Source organism: Melanerpes formicivorus, unplaced genomic scaffold, assembly GCF_026170545.1.
Source record: "Melanerpes formicivorus ecotype bairdi unplaced genomic scaffold, bMelFor1.0.p_v2 SCAF_11, whole genome shotgun sequence".
NCBI classification, from domain to species: Eukaryota; Metazoa; Chordata; class Aves; order Piciformes; family Picidae; genus Melanerpes; species Melanerpes formicivorus.
Genome location: NW_027142363.1, coordinates 18229004 through 18249089, shown reverse-complemented (window position 1 = coordinate 18249089; position 20086 = coordinate 18229004). Strand labels below are relative to the sequence as shown.

At 46.0% G+C, this 20086-nt stretch overlaps 1 protein-coding gene across 2 annotated transcripts in view; it reads right to left on the bottom strand.

Moving 5' to 3' along the window:
• Positions 1–515: 515 nt before the first annotated feature.
• The window catches only part of CDKL5 (cyclin dependent kinase like 5), a 114648-nt gene continuing 95077 nt past the window's right edge, over positions 516–20086 (bottom strand). Inside the window, exons 14-18 of one of the 2 annotated variants that reach the window (XM_068144731.1) lie at positions 18681–18804; positions 8341–8443; positions 5139–5261; positions 3808–3924; positions 516–1310 (exon numbers count right to left, since the gene is read on the bottom strand). In XM_068144731.1, coding sequence (XP_068000832.1) covers positions 933–1310; positions 3808–3924; positions 5139–5261; positions 8341–8443; positions 18681–18804 — 845 coding nt within the window. In that variant the 3' untranslated portion in view covers positions 516–932. The remainder of the gene's footprint in view (positions 1311–3807; positions 3925–5138; positions 5262–8340; positions 8444–18680; positions 18805–20086) is intronic. The other variant, XM_068144732.1, reaches the window with a different exon arrangement.

Below are 20086 nucleotides of genomic sequence, written 5' to 3'. Positions count from 1 at the left end.
TTCCTTTTTTTCCTTTCCCCCCTTTTTTTTCCTCCTTTTTTCCCCTTTTTTTCCCCTTTTTTTCCTTTTTTTTTGTTCCCTTTTTCTTCCTTTTCTTTCTTCCCTTTTCTTTTTAGTTCTTTTGTTTGCTCTTCTTTTTTTTGTGTTAATTTTTCCTTCTTTTTTTGTTTGTTTTTGTTTATTCCTTCCTCTTTTTGTTGTTCATTTTGCCTTGTCTTGTTTTCTTTCTTTTTTTTTTTTTGTTTTGTTTTTAAATAGAAACTACTGTAGCTGTTGCACTGCTTCACAATGCCTCAAACAGCTCCAAAAGGACTCTCCAGTGGAACAGAAAAGATACAGTTCTAACAGTACCAGGTATCAGGGTCATCATAAATAATAAATATTACAAATCCTATCAAATGTGGAAGTTTTTCTTTAAGAAAAAAACAAAACAAAACAAAGACATCCAGTTGAAACCCTTGGACAGGGATACACTGTTTGTTTGTTTTTAATCACAAACACACCCCACCCCCCCACCCCCCGCTTTAACTAGGCAGCAAAAATAAACCAAGAAAAGAAGTAAGGGCATAGGTCTAGACGTGAAGGTTTTCACCCTTTCAAGTGCCAAGATGTAGCAGAAGGCTCTCCCAGCTTTCAGACAGAGAAGTGCACTGAGCTGGAATGGAAGTGAGAGCAAACGGCAAAGCCTCTTGCTCCCTGCCTGGCACGCTCTGCCTGGCACCCAGGGACGTTTCCGATGCCTGGGAAATTCCTAACCCCACTTTGTTTTCCTGCCTAATCCCTGACTCTGGCTGCGGCGCCCAAGGGCAGAGCTCCACAGCTCCGTATTGCACACCTCTCTAAAGCTGATAAACACAGGCTTACAACCACCACCCACCACTGCCCTAGGCTGACCTCCACCCTCCCTGGCCTGTCCCCTGCCTGCCAAGCCGTTATAAGGCTGTCTCTTTCAGGTCGTTGAGGTTGGGCATGCGCGGGCGGTTGGTCCGGCTGTAGGGGTGCCCGTTCTGGCCGCCCTTGGGGGGCAGCTGCTCCGAGTAGGGAGGCGCATCGCTGGTGCTCCTGCTGACGTGCCAGCCGGGCTCCAGCTGGCTGGGTATCTGCAGTGCCGGCCTGCTCTTGGGTTGAGGCTCCTGCCTGACATTGCTGGCAGTGCCGCCGGAGCTCTGGCCGATGGGGTGGATCCGCACTTCAGAGAAGGAAGCTTTGGCTGGCTGGCTGGGCAGCGGCTGGAAGCGAGGCTCGGCGGGGCCGGGGTGGTTGGAGGAGGAGAGGTGCAAGAGCTTCCGAAGGGATTTTAATGGCTGGCTCTGAAAGACACACAGAAGAGCACTTGACCTGCTGCTGGGGCAGGTTTAGGCTATTGCCTTTAAAAAGGTTCCACAGATCTTGACCAGCAAGTGGTAGAATGTCAATAGATCACTACTGGGTGTAAAAAGGAAAATAAGGACAGTTCTGAACAATCCCAGTGTGGAGATAGGGGACTAAAACTAGTTGTACCAAACCAATCTCTTCTCTCTTCTTGTTCCTTCGCTCTGGGGGAGAGACTGAACTGGCTTCTGCTTGACCTTGGCTGCATTGCTTTGGTTAAGCCTAACATCTCTCTGCTCCTTTCTCTTGTCCCTTTTTGTCCTGGGGGTTAAGGGAGAGGCAAGGAGGGAGAAGCTAGTAGCTTCCCCTGGTTTGTCCAGGGGGATCCTTGTGCTGTTTATCAATTGTAAATACCTGTAAATATTATATATCTTGTACATATTCATTGCATTCCATTGTAGACTGTAGTTTTGCTTGTAAATCCAGCTTCCATTTGCTTCCAACCAAGCTGGTCTGGCAAAGTTAACGTTGGGGGAAATTTTTCAACCCACCACAGCTGCTCCCCAGCCTATCAGGCTCCCTGTAACAGAACTGCCAGTGGTAGTTTCAGGCTGTGCCTAGAAAATTTTCCACAGATCTTGAACAGAAAGTAGTAGAATGTAAATAAATCACCACTGGGTGTAAAAACGAAACTAATGATAAGTTCTAAACAATCCCAGTGGAGAGACTACTAACAAGGTTGGTTTAGACTAACTTTCTCTCTTTTTGGCTTCCTCGCTCTAGCAGATAGAAGCTCTGGCTTCTGCTTGGCTTTGCTGACCTTGGCTGTGTTCTTTGTTGTGGCTGAGTATCTAACAAAACAACTCTCTGCTCTTTCTCTCCTCTGCTGTGTACAGGGAAGGGTAGGGAGCAGGGAAGGGGAAGCTATTAGCTCCCCTGGTTTGTCCAGGGAGGGTTCTTGTGCTGTTAATCAATTGTAAATACCTGTAAACATTGTAAATATTATTTATCTTGTACATATTCATTGCATTTCATTGTAGACTGCAGTTTTGCTTGTAAATGCAGCTTTCATTTGCTCCCAGCTGAGCTGGTCTGGCAATATAATGTTGGAGGGAATTTTCAACCCACCACACTAAACTGAACCTCTGGAACTCCGCAGGTCTGGGTTGGAAGGGACCTCCAAAGGTCATCTAGGCCAACCCCCACTGCATTTTCAGTATCTGCAGGGGACATAGAGGAAGGCTGGGGAGGGACTGTTTAGAAGGGCTTGGAGTGATAGGATGAGAGCAGTGGTTTGAAACTGGAGCAGAGCAGATTTGGGGGGAAGTTCTTTACATCAGGGGAAAGTTCTTTACACTGGGAGTGGTGAAATACTGGAACAGGCTGGCCAGGGATGTGGTTGAGGCCCTGTCCCTGGAGACATTCAGGGTCAGACTGGATGTGTCCCTGGGCAGCCTGACCTAGTTGGAGGTGTTCCTGCTGCCTGCAGGGGGGATGGACAAGATGACCTTGGAGGGTCCCTTCCAAGCCAATGCTGTCTGTGAAGCCTGAGTACACAAAGTGGTATGAAAACAGCCTCTCTTCTACAGACACAGTTCTCTTCTGCAGCCACTGCAGCCACAGTGAACCTCCTGCTTCTTCAGTTTTCACTGCTGTAAGGGCAACAGAACACAGCACTGAAGCTCCAACCCCAAACCTTGCTCCTCAAGCTGTTTTTACAACTGGAGAAAATAAAGTTGGCTTGGTGCAGGGCTGTGCTCAAACTACAGCCACACACAGTGATGTGGTCAGGATGCTCTGGTGACCCCAGCAAGCATCAAATTGTGCCAAGCAGCAGTGTGTCCTCAGGATTCACCACCACTCCTTGCAGAGCGAGCCTGAGGGCTTTCCTCCAGCACTGCACAGCTACCACAAACATGCACTGAAAAGTTTTCACTCTTTCCTGAAGAAGTAATTTCTCACAGCATGACAGGGCTTGGAAGGGACCTCTGGAGGTCATCTAATCCAACCCCCCCGCCAGAGCAGGTTCACCTGGCTGCTTGCCTCCAACACAAAAACATAAACAGTACTTCAGAAGACTCAAAGACTGACAGGGACATTCAGTTTCTGCTTTTCCTTGTCACTCAAGCCTAGATTCTCAAAGAATGATGCAGGACTGCAGGCACACTGAGCAGGGAATGTGAAGGCTGGGGAAATATCAGCAAATACAATTTTTCTATTCACCAGAGAAAAAGCTGTCGAGAAACCTCTGTGAGGTTCAAATAGGGGGGATTACAGAATCACAGAGAACCACAGAATGTTAGGGACTGGAAGGGACCTCAAAAGATCATCCAGTCCAACCCCCCTGCCAGAGCAGAAGCACCCAGGGCAGGTCACACAGGAACACATCCGGGTGGGTTTTGAATATCTCCAGAGAAGGAGACTCCACAACCCCCCTGGGCAGCCTGCTCCAGTGTTCTGTCACCCTCACAGGGAAAAATGGACAATGCCACTTACAGGAGGCTGGATTTCTGTCATCTTCTCAGGATGCCAATCCTTCTGCCTGCTGCTCTGGTGATTAGTGTGAATGGCTTTCTGTAATGCCAAGAGATCCTGACCATCAGTGCTAGGCATCTGCAACAAAACATTCAGTATTGGTCTCCCTATATATATATATATATAGATAGATAGATAGATAGATATGTAAAAATAAAGAACGGCTGGCAATAATTCCACCCCCCCAATTAATTACAGAGCACAAGTGAAGCCCATTCCTGCAGAAGAACAGCAATGACCTTCCAGGGTTGATTGTTTGATTAATTGATTTTCCCCACACAGGAAGAGCAAAGTGGCTGTGGCCATCATGCAGATTGGCTACGCCCTTAGCCCTTCGAGCACTGGCATGCTGTTAGTGTGATTGGCTGTAAGAGAGAGCAGTTAAACAAGGCTTCCCAAAAAACAGAATTTAAAGGAAAATTAAACCAGCTGAGCCTCATCTTCATTTTTAAAGCATTCCAGACTGCAGTTAAGACCATGGAGCAGTTCTATAAATTTGTTCCTGAGTGAAGCAGACAACAAAATAATCTCCCTCTGAAGCGATGCCTGCCTGATTTTGCCAGTACAAACCCAAGAGCTTTTCCCTCCCCTATCTTTTTCCTCCTTCACAAATATCCCAAATTAAAGGGAAAAAAAAAATTAAAAATTAATAAACTCCCTTGCAACAGGCTGAAAATTCAACACAATTTATGGCAGAAGGACAATTTAAAACTTCTCTGCAGAGTATGACCTCTAAGCCAACCCAAAAGGCCAGTTAAAATTGATCCTGGTTTTTTTTTCTTTCAATGCAAGCTGTCTCGTGTCAGGAACAATCAGGACAAATAAAACCACAGCAGCTGCATGAGCTAAGAGGCAGGGTTCAGCTAATTCAGTTGTTAAGATTTATGCAGAGAAAGGAGCAGGTTTCCAAAACAGCTATTAAAAAAAACCCCTAAAACCAGCCCCAGAGGTTCCCCTTTTTCTCCCCCTGACTGAAACAAGACAAGACAATTTGATTTGAAACATCCCCAATTTCACAACCATTTTCTTCCTGTCACCTCAGTCCCAGGGCTCACTCGCCCTGGAACATTTTCAGTGTCTCAAATACTGATAAACAACTCTTTGTTTTCTTGCAGGCACAATCTGTTTCACCAGGACTGCCAATTTTCACTGCGATTTATCGAACTGGCCCAAGGTACTTAACTGGCATGAAGAGAAAGTGACCCCATGAAAACCAAACACATGCTGCTGGAGGCAGTAAAACGAGTTTACTGGAGCATTGGAGAGTGCTACTGTACTTAAAAAATGGATACCATGGGTAGAGTGACTACAGGAAGCTTTTTCAAAGAAGAGATATGCTTTAAATTAGTCTTTGAATTAAAAAGAGGGAAGAGGGATTTCTTGATGCTCGGATTCTCCCCGCTGCTTGAGTCTGTCTGCAACATAAGATACACAAACTAAATGCACAGCACTGCAATTCAATTCAATTGCCCCCTCCCTGGAGGTGTTGCTCCTTCCCTGGAGGTGTTCAAGGCCAGGCTGGATGAGGCCTTGAGTGACTTGGCCTAGTGTGAGGTGTCCCTGCCCATGGCCCTGGGGTTGGAGCCCAGCCATCTTCAAGATCCCTTCCAACCTAAAGCATTCAGAGAAAAACCCACCCTTGGGTAGTCACAAGACTTTTAACATGAATTCATAGAAGACATGATTCATGTAGCTGAAGAGCTAATACTGCAGCCCTGCCAACAGCTTTTAGCACTGGAGTCAAGCTTGGTGCTGAGCTGAAGATAACATTTCTTTCTTTGTGCTGCCAGATCCTAATGAACATCCCAACATCAGGGATATCAGGGGGCTTGGAACTACATGATCCTTGAGGTCCTTTCCTCAAGATTCCCCAATTCTAAGAGTCTATGATGTCCTCAGCTAACAGTTGAAGAAGAACAAAGAAGAGTGTCTGAACCACCACTTGTGCACACAGCAGTGGGTACAGCCTGTCCCTAGATCCTGGCCTGTTCAACAGCTGTAATGATAAGAGAAATGAAAAGAGGATTTTCAGTTTTGGGATGGGTCCTAAAATCAAGCTGATGTCAGCAAGATTCTAGCTGAGGATGCAAGATTTCCTTACTGTCTCATTTTACTGATTTGTTAATCTTCCTTTGAAACATTAGCTCTAACTAGCCAACATCATTTTCCCTAATGCAAAACCTCTCCCTCCCCTCTTCTCTTCCTCCTCCCTCTTTACCTCTCTTCTTAAGAGTGAGAAGTAACAGAAGCAAAGATTATCTATAAATCTGCTCTGTGTGTAATCAGTGATGGCTTTGGTAGCTATAGATCAAGGTATTTGTGGAATTAGCTGGTTTAGGAAGTGCAGGATTTTGAGATGCAACACAATCCAGTCTTTATTTCCTTCACACACATTAATCACAGAATTGTCAGGGTTGGAAGGGACCTCAAGGATCATCCAGTTCCAACCCCCCTGCCATGGCCAGGGACACCTCACACTACAGCAGGTGGCCCAGAGCCTAGCCTTAAAAACCTCTAGAGATAGGGCCTCAACCAACTCCCTGGGCAAACTGTTCCAGTCTCTCACCACTCTGATCTACCCATTCCTAGTTTTGCTCCATTCCCCCCAGTCCTATTACTACCTGACAGCCTAAAAAGTCCCTCCCCAGCTTTCTTGTAGCCCCCTTCAGATACTGGAAGGCCACAAGAAGGTTTTCTCAGAGCCTTTTCTTCTCCAAACTAAACAACCCCAACTCTCTCAGTCTTTCCTCACAGCAGAGGACTTCCAGCCCTCTGCTCACCCTCATGGCCCTTCTCTGGACATGTTCTGGAAGTAGTTGATGCACCATCTATCAGCTAGGCTTTTGAAGTGTTTCTTGCCACTACATCTGAATGGCAGGAATTAGACTAGAACAGTGCAATGCATCAGGCCTTAGGTGTGCTACCTTTTCATGGATATTTTGATTCCAAATAATCCCAGAGTCACAATCAATGGGTTTTGTTCAGTTGTGTAACACAAATGATCAGTTAAACTGTGCACAAGTATCAGGGTGAACAACTTCAGAAGGAGAGGTAAATGATGCTGCTCTAAAACCTGCCCAAGCAGAGAGGCAAGTGTGCATTTTTGAAAGGCAAGGGTGCATTTTTGAATGTTACTTAACACACATAGAATCATAGGGTAGAATCCTAGAATCCTAGAATCACTAAGGCTGGAAAAGATCTGTAAGATCATTGATCTTGATCACTGACCATTGATCAAGATCACCCTCACCCAGCTCCCATGGCCACTAAACTATATCCCCAACCACCACACCTACAGCTTCTTGAACACCTCCAGGCATGGGGACTCCACCACCTTCCTGGGCAGCCTGTTCCAACCCCTCACCACTCTCTCAAATCAAGAAATTTTTCCTCATGTCCAACCTAACCCTCCCCTGGCACAGCTTCAACTCATTGCCTTTCATCCTGTCGCTGGGTACCTGGGAGAAGAGACCAACCCCAGCCTCACTCCAGCCTCCTTTCAGGGATCTGTAGAGAGCAATAAGCTCTCCCCTCAGCCTTCTTTTCTGCACACTGCTGGCTCATGTTCAGCTGCTGTCCACCGGCACCCCCCAGATCCTTTTCCCCCAGGCTGCTTTCCAGGCACTGTGCCCCAAGCCTGTAGCATTGCTCACTCCTCTCCACCAACACCCAGAGCTGTGCCACCTCACTCTGTGGCAACAGGTATTTTGATTTAGTTACTCCCCTCTACCAGCAGTGTAATTTATGCCATCCTGAGGCCCTCCAAAACTAAACCTGCAGTTACTGTTGTAGAAACTCTGCAACTTGGTGTCAAGGAAATGTGAAATATTTTACTGTTCCCAGAACTGTCACTTGAGAACTAGGGGAGATGATAGTTAGGTTACTTCAGTTCTTGGGAAGATTTCCATTACTAAACTTCATGAAAGATTAACACACCACTGCTCTCTGATAAAACCAAGTTGGTTCTCCCTCCCTAAAAAAAGTCTAATTGTCTAAAAGACACCAAAGGCTTCTGCTGGATAACAAAAGCCACAATCCATTCCCCCCAACAAAACATTAAACAGCAAGAATGGTTAAACCACACTGTCCTTATTCCAATCATGGGGTACAGCAAGAGGCTGTTATCAAGACATGAAAAAGACAAGGAAGAATTCTCATTTACAACAGTTTGATCTCCTCCTGAAATAATTGAAGCTCTGAGGACACAAAAGAACGCATTTGTTATTCTTGGAACGGTATCACCACAGCCCTGCTGCAACAGCAGCTTAAACCTTGCCTCAAGGAGTTCAGATGAAAACCAAATATGCACAGGACTAGGAGGTGATTTGAAAAGGCACACAAATAAGCCCTGAACAGGGAAAGAATTTGCCTTTCATACAGTAAAGAGAGAAAAACAGAAGACAAAATAGATAAATAAAGAAAGGGGACTGGGCTGATCTAGCAGAATAAAATGGTACAATGCACAACTGCTAACCACACAGTCTGGGTACTTACAGTTTGAGATTTCTTCTTTTTCTTTTTTATTGCCCTGAAAAAACCTTGCTTTTCTTTCTCCTTGAGCTGCTCTGAGTGACTGTTAAGGTTTTCAGGACTTTTCCTAAACATGAAACAAGGCATTGTGAGAGAGAGTTTATCTTGGTGCGCTGCGCAACATTCTGTGGAGCAATGAGGTCTTGATGCCAAAGAATGTGAAGTATTGATTAGAGCAAAAAACCAAATGTTCTTAATGTTTTAGCATTCATTGGTTCAAGGGCTGCTAGACAAAGACCAGATAAATAGAATTATTACATGGGATAGAGAGGAACACAGTGTTTTGGTGCGGGGGGAGGGGTTGTTAAGAGATTATCTCAAAGCAGTGAGGAGTTATTTAGGGCAAAGGAAAGCGTGCATGGGGTTTGGGTTGGTTTGGTTCATTTTGTTTGAAGCCAGAATTTAATATTCAAACCAAAATATCACACACAAGGGAAAAAAAAAATGAAAAAAAATCAGATCTGAGGGAACATACAAATGGTGCTGAGGTATAAAAGCACAGGTCCAGTTTCTCCACTGCTTGCTGGAGAGCCAGGAGTCGCAAAGTTCGCCAGGGAGAAATCAATTTCAACCGAACTTCCTGACCTTGGCTGACATGGTTCCAAATCTACCATCAGGGAAGCTGGGGATCTACTGCTGTCCATTTCAACTTAAAAACTTCAGTTAGTTTGTTATGCATGGGTGAGACAGTGCTGGCAGGACAAGATTACCCTCAAAAAAGTGGAACAGGTGACTTGACCGAAGATCAAATCTCCACCTTTGAACTCATCCACAGGGCTGAGTTAACTACAGCTGATAAATCGCAGGTTACTCCAAGTAGAACAGCTAGAGAAACAACTTTAAAAGCTGATAAATCAACACATTCAGTATAACAGCTGATAAATAACTCTACAAGCTGCTAAATAACATTTCACTTGAAGTGTAACAGCTGATAAATGTGACTTGAAGTACACACAGTAAACCATGCAGGCAGTGCACTTATATGGAGTAAAAAGATGCTTTACGTAGGACACTCCAGATGTAACTGAATGTCCTTCAAAATACTTTGGAAATGGTGCAGGAAAGTGTCACAAAAATCATTTCAGTGATAGAGCCCTCCCTTCCCCCCCCAGATGGTCTACATTAAATGAGTCAGAGATTTCAATCTCTTCACTGTCTTCAAAACCACAGCCAAAGCAGCCCCAACATTTAATTTCCTTGTTTGTGGCGCACCAATACTTCTCTGGGAAGAAGCTGCACAATACTGCAAAGGCAAAGACATAATAAGAACAAGCAGGTGGATGATGAAGCCAGAGAAGTCATATCAGAAATCAAGCACTGATTTTTAAGAGTGAGAAGCATTAACCACCTGAACAAACTCCTCAGTGAAAAAAGTGGATTTCCCCAGCTTGGACATTTCCAGTCGGGACCGCTTCTGGGAGACACACATCCATCAGGTGTGCTACCAGGGCTGGAGCCCAGAGAACAGCAGCTTTTTAATGCCAACTAACATACAGAACATCATACTGGGTGGCTTCCCAGTCCTTCTGCACTCTTCAGTTGTCTGAAAACAAACCCAAAAAATGATTCCATTGTCTTGATGTGAAACCTCCAGAGAAGCCACAGGCCGCAGAGAAGCTGCGGATGACAAATAGGAGCAGCTTGTCTTGGAGCAGCTGGAAGGTGGCAATGCTTAGCTGGCTGCTGTAGTTATCTCTGGCTTCTGATTCTGGGTTTGAAATGCTCTGCTATCAGCTGGGGATTCAGCTGCTACTACATGCCAAGCTGACATTTTTCTCCCAAGCAAAGGAGAAACACAGAAGCGGGGTAGGAATCACTGCAGTCATCCTCCTTATTAATAAAAGCACCCTCAGTCTGGGAGGTGGTTTGGTCAATTCCTCCATTTCTACACAACACCACCTTGAGCTCAGAATGCTGTCTGGTTGCTCTCAATTCTTTACTCTGCTCTGTTGAGACCCCACCTTGAATAATGGGTTCAGTTCTGCTGTCCCCAGCATTAGAAGAACACAGAGCTGCTGGAGTAAATCCAGAGTAGGACACAAAGGGCTGGGGCAGCTCTGCTATGAGCAAAGGCTGAGGGAGGTGGGAGCGTTCAGCTTGGAGAAGAGAAGGCTGCAGGGGGACATTACAGCTGCCTTCCAGTAGCTGAAGGGATCCTGCAGGAAGCCTCAGAAGGGCTTTTGCTGAGGGTGTCTAGAGACAGGACAAGGGGGAATGGTTTGGAGCTGAGGGAGAGCAGGGTTAGAGTGGAGCTGAGAAAGAAGCTCCTCAGTGTGGGGGTGGTGAGACTCTGGCACAGGCCACCCAGGGAGGCTGCCTCCTCCCTGGGGGTGTTGAAGGCCAGGTTGGATGAGGCCTTGAGCAGCCAAGTCTTGTTGAGAGGTGTCCCTGGAGTAGATGATCTCTGAGGTCACTTCCAGCCCCTCTATGATTCTAAGTAAGATGCTTGCAGTGTTCAAACAGTGCAATAAAGTGCAGTTGTTTAGAGAACGTGCTTAGAGACAAGAATGTGCTTTGTAGGCAAGGAGCACAGTGGAAATTTTCCCCATTTGGATTTTTGGAGCTTAGATCTAGATCCAGGAAACACATTCAGGTGCAAGCCAGCATAGGTTGAATGTGAAAATTAAAATGCTGCAGGAAAATTCCCTAGATGCATATAATTATGACATTCATAACACATGTTTTAAATATGCTGGATTGCTCAGGATTCCTGTTCCTGTCATGTCCCTGTGTTTGGTACCACTGTGTAAGAGCAGCAAAGCAGCCTTGTATTATTCCCCTGAAGCACCAAGGAGGAAGGCTGAGGCTAAAGACTACTGACAGCTTTACAGATCTGAACCCACAAGACTGACTGAACACAGACAAAACACCCACTGAATTATTTACCGAATGATTGCTACTTAATTTGTTAGAGAAGCTGGAGGGAAGCATGCTTGTACTCTGAAAGTCAAGGGAATGGGGCTGAGAATCTTCTGAGCCCTTCCCTAAGGGAGCTACACTGCATCCACATCTGCAAGTATCACAGCATCACAGAATGGCTCAGGTTGGAAGGGACCTCAGAGCTCATCTCCTCCAAGCTCCCCACCATGCCCAGGGACACCTCTCAACTAGGCTCAGCTGCTCAAGGTCTCATCCAGCCTGGCCTTCAACACCCCCAGCAAGGAGGCAGCCACAGCCTCCCTGGGCAGCCTGTGCCAGACTCCCACCACCCTCACACTCAACAACTTCTTCCTCAGCTCCACTCTGACCCTGCTCTTCCTCAGCTCCAAACCATTCCCCCTTGGCCTATCTCCAGACCCCCTCAGCAAAAGTCTCTCTGTAGCCTTCCTGCAGGATCCCTTCAGCTATTGGAAGGCAGCTCTGAGGTCCCCACAGAGAAATCTACCCCAAACTACAGCTCCAGTGCAAATTACCAACCCAGCAACTGTTTTATGTTGAGGAACCAGTGGCAGGTCATAAGGAAGTCCCCACATGGCTCCTCTACATTGTCCTTTACATTTTTTCAGTGCCTTGCTACTGCTTTTCTGTTCCAAGTCTATTCCAAGAGAGGTGAATTTAATCTTTAGAACGAAGCTTGGGACAACTTTTGCCATACTTTCAAACAGAGATTCAGTCGGGCGTGATGCTCACTGAACCTGCATGAGAAAACAGCTCCCTACAGCAGATCAGCAGAGAGAAGAGGAGTGAAATTCTGCACCAGCATTTCCTCTTTCTGACTAGAGTGACCAGAGAGAGGAGGAAAATAAGTGAACTCTGCTCATTTTGGGCTGCTGCCTACCCAAACCCCAGTGGTTTCACACCAAGGGGTTGATGTCATTAACTCCTATGACTCATATTGCAGTTGAGTTGTCTGCAAAAGCATTGACCTTGCAAAGTGCCTGCCTCAAAACACATGCTCATTATGTGCAAAGAGTGAACATATATAGCACTGGAGCAGGAAGCTTTAACACCAGGATTCTGTACCCAGCAAAAATAGAGCAGCACATTTCCAACGCTGAGAGGAAACGCTGCGGTATTTTAGGCAGCCCCAAAAGATGATTTCCAGACAATGGATGGTACAGGGGAAGATTAGGATTTGACAGAGCAAATCTGTTTGGTATGGTCACTATGTACTAAAATCAAAGGCTCACAGGATTTTAGGGGTTGGATGGGACCTCTGGAGAGCTTCCAGTCCAACCCCCCTGCCAGAGCAGGAGCAGAGAATCCAGCACAAGTCACACAGGAACACATCCAGATAGGGAAGGAAAGGCTCCAGAGAAGGAGACTCCACAACCTCTCTGGGCAGCCTGCTCCAGGGCTCTGGGAGCCTCACAGGGAAGAAGTTCCTCCTCATGTTCAGCTGGAACCTCCTGTGCTGGAGTTTATAGCCATTGCCCCTTACCGATTCCAGGGTGCAACTGAGCCAAGCCTGTCCCTGTCTTGACCCCCAGCCCTCAGCTATTGATAGACATTGATGAGGTCCCTTCTCAGTCTCCTCTCCAGACTAACTCCTCTCCGGGCTCTCGGCCTCTCCTCACCAGGCAGTCTCCAGTCCCTTCAGCATCCTTGTACCTCTCCCTTAGAATCCCTCCAGCAGATTCCTGTCATTCCTGAACTGGGGAGCCCAGAACTGAATGCAATATTCCAGGGGAGGTCTCAGCAGGGCTGAGTAGAGGGGGAGGACCACCTGCCTGGCTCTGCTGGACACACTCCTCTCAATGCCCCCCAGGATCCCATTGGCTGCCTTGGCCACCAGGGCACATTGCTGTCCCATGCAGAACTTGCTGTCCACCAGCACTCTCAGGTCCTTCTCCACAGGGCTGCTCTCCAGTCTGACAATATTACTGCACGTTGATATTTTGCATGAAGCTTCAGCTCCTGAGAGCAGGAAGTTACACCAACATCTGTTACACAGTGGACTAGAGAAGAGCCCTAACTCAGAGAGCTCACCCTCAGCAGAAACCAAATGCAGAAGGTGCTGTTCTTTGTTATCTTTGTGTGTCTTTGCTTGCTTAGGGCACATCAAATAAATCACATTGCTTATTCTGCTCTTGAAGTAGCTTAGGTGTGAACAAAAATTGTGTGATCATCACTAGCACTTATTGCACCTGTCAGGAAAGGTCTCAAACTTCATGCAGGCACAAGAAGGTGCAGCAGCAAACATGCATGGGGCAGGGAAAGTGATGTGTTTAGTATTAGCTGAAAGGAATAAACAGGAGGCACACTGCACTCATGCTGCCACAGACAGATTTGTGTTGTAGGCACTCTTCTTGGGAGGAGGTTCCTCATGCTTGTTTCAGTTATCCTTCAGCAACCTTGGCTTAGAAATCCTCTTTAATTGCCAGTGTATGTCTGCCTTTGCTGAACCACTCACAATCCCATTAGTGAGATTTTGGTCTAATGGTGGAGTTACTAAAACCTCTGAAGTTGTCTTCAGGAGATAAATGGACAAGGTAGCTTTTGGGTTTGCTCAAAGCCAAGTCCTTGGCAGCTAGAGAATTACCCTGACCAAAGGCAAGGAAATGTCAGAAACCAATGAAGCAGTGAATGGTTTGCTTAAGCTAAGAATCTCAACCTCACAAGATGAAGCATCTATCAAAACCTCTTCATCTAAAAGCTTGTCACTAAGAGCTTAGAAGTCAGAGATCAAATCTGAACTTTTCTTGGAGCTGCAACTTCTAATTTTTATTTTTTTTTTTCATGTGGAACAGGTCTGTTAAGACCTGACCTGGAGTACTGCACCCAGCTCTGGAGCCCTCAGCACAGGAAGGATATGGACCTGATGGAGTAGGTCCAGAGGAGGGCCACAAATCATAGAACGGCTTGGGTTGGAAGGGACCACCGAAGGTCATCCAGACTAACCCTCCTGCAGTCAGCAGGGACATCCTCCACTAGATGTTTGCTCAGAGCCTTGTCCAGCCTGACCTTGAAGATCTCCAGGGCTGGGGCCTCTGCTCCCTCCCTGGGCAACCTGTTGCAGTGTTGCAGCAGCCTCCTGGGGCAGAACTTGTTCCTCACAGCCAATCTCCATCTGCTCTGCTCTCATTTCAAACCAGTGCCTCTCGTCCCATCACTGCAGGCCTTTGGAAAGAGTCCCTCTCCATCCTTCAAGTACTGGAAGGCATCTTTACAAAATATTGTATTATTCTAAAGTCCTGAAAATTAATGTTAGCTAGGTAATTAATAAGCTTCTGACACTTCTGAGAATAGGATGGTTTGGTTTTGTCTTTTTCTTTTCTTGAATGACAGTTTGTCAGTGTTTATATTTAAAATAAATATTTAATCTATTACTCCTTTTAAGTTATTTTATATGTTATTTATCCCAAGGAGGTATGAGAAGTTCTGAAGAAGGTATTAAGAAGCTGCTTGCCATAGTATGTATGCATTGATATGGACATGGAAGGTCCAAACAACAAAGCTTTCCAGAAACCCCCAAATATCACAGAATTACACAATGTCAGGGCTTGGAAGGGACCTCTAGAGACCATCCAGTCCAACCTCTCTGACAGAGCAGGACCACCTAGAGCAGGTCACACAGGAATGCATTCAGGTGGGGTTTGAATGTCTCCAGAGAAGGAGACTCCACAACCTGTCTGGGCAACCTGCTCCAGGGTGGCAGAAAGGGCTGCCCAGAGAGGCATAATCATAGAAGGTCTAAAGCACAAAGCCTTCCAGAAGCCCCCAGATACCTTGTAAACAATCAATGCTAATAAGATGTGCAATCAAGTAGTGCAGGCTGGAGTCTGTTGCAAAGAGACATTTAGAACTGCAACAATGGTGAAGGCAACTCAGGCCAACATTTTGGCAGAAGAAGCTTAAAGCATCTTGCCTGCTGATTCTGCACAGCTCAGGACAAAGCTCAGAAAAGTAGAAGAGAATAAAACCTCTACTCTTGTACCAAAAAAAAGTGGGGGGGGGGGGGGGGGGAAGAAAAATTGAGCAAGTTCCAGGTAATTTCCAGAAAATTCAACTCTGGCAAAGAAAAGATTTTTCCAGAAGGCTGAAAATTTTGCCCTTTCTGTGGTTTTTTTTTTCCAAGGGAAGTTGTCTGAAGCTCAGAGAGGATCCAGTAATTTAAAACCTGATGACAGAAGTTGAGTTTATAATAACTTTATTTGAAAGAAGCAGGACAGTGGGGGACAGAGTGGAGAAATGCACACGAAGACAAAGGGCACACCTGTGACAATCCAGTCCAGCAAACAGTCACGAGATCTTTGACAGGAGAAAAAGCAAACACAGAGCAAATCGTATGAGAGAAGCCATTGGTTTCGGTTGGTTGTTACAGCAGTGGCAATACAGGGCACTCAGAACTCGAGATGAATTGTCATCTCCCAGCTACTCATGGTCAGTCAAACAGCAAATATTTAAACTCCATCAGGAAAAATTGATGTAAGCAAGAGTCACATTCCAGCAGAGCTTCCAACATTTCCATCAGCGGTTACACAAGTGCTATACAGAACACGGCGGAGAGGAACAGCCACTCCACAGCACTCAGCCACCTCACCAAGCTGCATTTATGGCACAAAACAAGGGGTTTTGTTTCTCTTGTTTGGGGCTTTTTTTTGGTGGTTTTTTTTTTTGGTTTTGCAACAACATCAGACCATTGCCAGGACGACTTTGCACAGAGTTAACACGTAGAGCTGGGTAGGAAACGTCTCAGGGAAATGGGGAGCGGGGGAAAATAAAGCGAAGTGAAAGAGAAATGCATGCCAGAAGAGCAGGGAGCTGAGTGGTGAGGGCCATCCCTCCCCCTTCACAACAAGAGATGCTTGTTCTTGTGAGGGTTCTGCTCTCAGAGGAGCTGTTCCACCTTGTGAAAATGTTTGAGGGCATTAATTGGAGTGAGGAATTCCATCTAACTACCTCCAAGTTAATGAAGGGTCTGATTCAGCAGGCTGCATTCCGCATCCCTGTGGATTTTTATATTGTTTCATAGAATCCTAGAATTGTCAGGGTTGGAAGGGACCTCAAGGAGCAGCCAGTTCCAACCCCCCCTGCCATGGCCAGGGACACCTCACACTACAGCAGGTTGCTCACAGCCACAGCCAGCCTGGCTGCAAAAGCCTCCAGGGATGAGGCTTCCACCACCTCCCTGGGCAGCCTCTGCCAGTGTCTCACCACTCTCATGGGGAACAACTTCTTCCTAACATCCAATCTGAATCTACCCATTTCTAGTTTTGCTCCATTCCCCCTTGTCCTATCACTACCTGACACCCTACAAAGTCCCTCACCAGCAAAATGAAACAGCTTCAGGAGAATTTACTGAGGGGAACAGAAAATGTACTACAGAAAAACCTCTAGCTTCTGGTTCAGAGTGTTCACCTCTTAGATCTAAGATCATAGAATGGTCTGGGTTGGAATGGACCTCCAAAGGTCATCCAGTCCAACGCCCCTGCAGTCAGCAGGGACATCCTCCACTAGATCAGGTTGCCCAGAGCCCTGTCCAGCCTCACCTTGAATATCTCCAGGGAAGGGGCCTCAACTACCTCCCTGGGCAACCTGTTGCAGTGTTCTAGCACCCTCATGGTAAAGAAGACCTTAGTTCAAGCCTCTGGTTTAAATAACAATGAACAAAACCACTGCACAAGAGTTCCTCACATTCAAACAACATTAATGCTGCCTCCAGAGTATGTTAATCTGAGTGTATCTCTGCTTTTGACTGGCAATTCCATGCTGGACCTGAAGGATCTTCCCAATAAAGAGTTAGTGGATTATAAATCTATTCCTAGTAGATATCAGCCTGTCCCTTTGAAAAGTTTTGGGTTCAATAATTTGTCATTGTAAGCCCCCCCCAAAACCCCCAAAACTGAGTTCAAACATTCCCACCCAGCTCTAATAACAGATGCCATCATTCCAGTCCAAGGTGAAAACAGCATTACAAGTTTCTCTGCAGTCACCACACATCACAAAAGCCAATATAGAACCAAAAGATAGAGAAAGCAACAAAACCAAGATTCCAGTTGGCTTATGTTATATAGTCAAGGCAGAAAGCTTCAGGTACGAAGGACAACAGAATAGGTCAGAGGGTTCAACAGGAGGGATAAATACCTTCTTCAGCCACACAAAAAAAAGTCACAACATAAGCATCACCTTTTTACATAAATGACCCCGGACTCCTCAGCTAACTTCCACAAAAATGGGTGGAGGTGGAGCTACTGAAGGACAGGAAGCAGATTCTAGTGAATCAGAGCAGGTGACAAAGGGTTCTGGAGTAAACATCTACTAGCACTAACACGGGAACAGAACCTGGACACAAGCAGATGTTCCCCTTCCCCACCCTCCCTCCCCCCACTTTTAAAGCAGATAATTCACAGATTATTCATGTGAAAACACACTGAGTCAACAAAGCACTGGCACAGCTCTTTACACAGCATGATTTGATGTCCCTTTCAGAAAGCAGTGTCTCAGAGTGCTACAAAGCACAGCTGGAACCATGTGAGTGCACACAGCTCACACCAGTCCTCTGAAGCTTCATTTATAGAATGGGTTGGGTTGGAAGGGACCTCCAAAGGTCATCCAGCCCAACCCCCCTGCAGCCAAGCAGGGACCTCCTCCACTAGATCATTTGTTTTTATTCAGTGTTCTTCATTGTGACTGAGCAAGGCCTAAGATGATTTTAGAGCTGAGCAGCTCTTGGAGCAACATAATTAAGGTATTTCCCTTTAAGTACTGCAAAGCTAGGGGTGTGCTGCTATTCCATTAGCATAATTACAGCTAATTGTCCTCTGTTATATAATGGAGCCATGTGATGCTTTGAATCCTTTCCAATCAATCCACACCATTAAGAGGTTGCTCAGTCCATTTTCCCATTGAACATACTCCTGGCCTTTCTGTGGTGTGTATGCAAAAAAGAGCAGCAGTCCCCGCTGCAGGGGGAATGCTCTTCATTAATGCCATCCTACTTTACATATGGAAACATGCATTTGGATAGGTGTTTTTCCCTCCCCCCCCACTTTTGTCTGACAATTCATGCTTCTGGAATCCACAGAGCCTACAGCCTTTGCTATCCATACTATACACACACATACAAAAGCACTTTGCATTATGGTTAGCTGAAGATTAATAGTGAGGGGGGAAATAAAATCAGGTGAATCTGGACAAAAGCATAAAAAGCTTTAATGCTTTCAGTGTGATGGTGGAATGAAGCATTTCTTGCTGCTCCAAAGGGGACAGAAAGCATCAAATGCTATAGCAGTATCATAGTCAGGGGAAGTAACTTAGAGAAAAAAATTGGGGGGTTGCCCTCCCCTTCTGGTAAAAATCCCTTTTTTCTTTTCTTGTTTCCCCCTGTCATTCTCCACACATCTGTGTAAATAACAACTCACCAGGTATCAAAGGTGGTTTGTCTCTTGGAGTGGTTTGCCACCGTGCTGCTGTCTGCTGGTAAGACAGAGGCTCTGTTGGAGACGTTGTTTTCTAGGTAGGTACTGTCTGGGCGCGGGGATGGAACTGGGTGGAGAAAGAGCAAACATTTCTACTGGGCTCTGCCAAAACCCCCACACTTCAGAGAGTCACAGAATGGTTGAGGTTGGAAGACAACTTCAACATCATCCAGTTCCAACCCCACTGCCATGGGCAGGGACACCTCACACTAGAGCAGGTTGCTCGAGGCCTCATCCAATCTGGCCCGGAATACCTCCAGGGAAGGGGCATCCACAGCCTCCCTGGGCAACCTGCACCAGAGTCTCCTCACCCTCACTGGAAAGAATTTCTTCCTAATCTCCTGCCTAAATCTGCCCTCCTCAAGCTTCAATCCATTCCCTCTCATCCTATCACTCCCAGCCCTTGTCAAAAGTCCCTTCCCAGTTTTCTTGTATCCTTCTTCAGGTACTGGAAGCCTGCTCTAAGGTCTTCCTGGAGCCTTCTCCTCTCCAGGCTGAACACCCCCAGCTCTGTCAGCCTGTCCTTGTAACAGCCTGTCCAACCCCTTGATCAATCTTGTGGCCCTTCTCTGGACCCGCTCCATCACGTCTATGCCTCATCCGTGGAACCTTCCCAGGTCAGGTTGGATGGGGCTCTGAGCAACCTGCTCTAGTTGAAGATGTGGGGGTTTGACCAGACAATCTTTAAGGGCCCTTCCAACCCAAACCGTTCTCTGATTCTATGCTTAAAATCTGAACAGACACCAGCTGCAGCATTACTGCAGCATCACTCTGTGCAATCTAGCAAAACAGAACTCTGAGTTCAAGCTGCAGTAAAGAAACTACATGGAAATAACTTTTGCATTAAGTCAGTGCTTAAGAATTGCAGCAATAGGAATTTAGTTTTTACAGTAACTCCTTCTTGCAGTAGCTTTTGAATATACTATTATCAATGTATTGTTCAACTGTTCCTCAAAGCAATAAGTAAGTCTGTGAACTAAAATATGTTTGTTTCATAGGTACAAAGAGGAAGAAATCTCTAGTTTCTGACAAGGAACTGAATAATCCTGAGAGACATTATCTTTAAGCACATGAGTTAAGGAGAGCCATTCTGCCTCAGAACTCCTGTTTCACTGTGCACAAAATGAAGGAGAATCCCTGTCCAATTGTAGGAGTGTTTTAAGGATTAATAACAGCAATTCAAGATTGAAGGTTCTGAAGAGGTTCTCTGTGGCCTGTGCTACAAAACCTTACACTCAACAGCATTTTTCAAAGCAGTACAGGCTTTAATATTGCTCCCCACTTTCAATATTACAATGACTGGCAGATTTCAACAGCTGCCAGTGAGCAACCTGAAGAGACTCACAAGG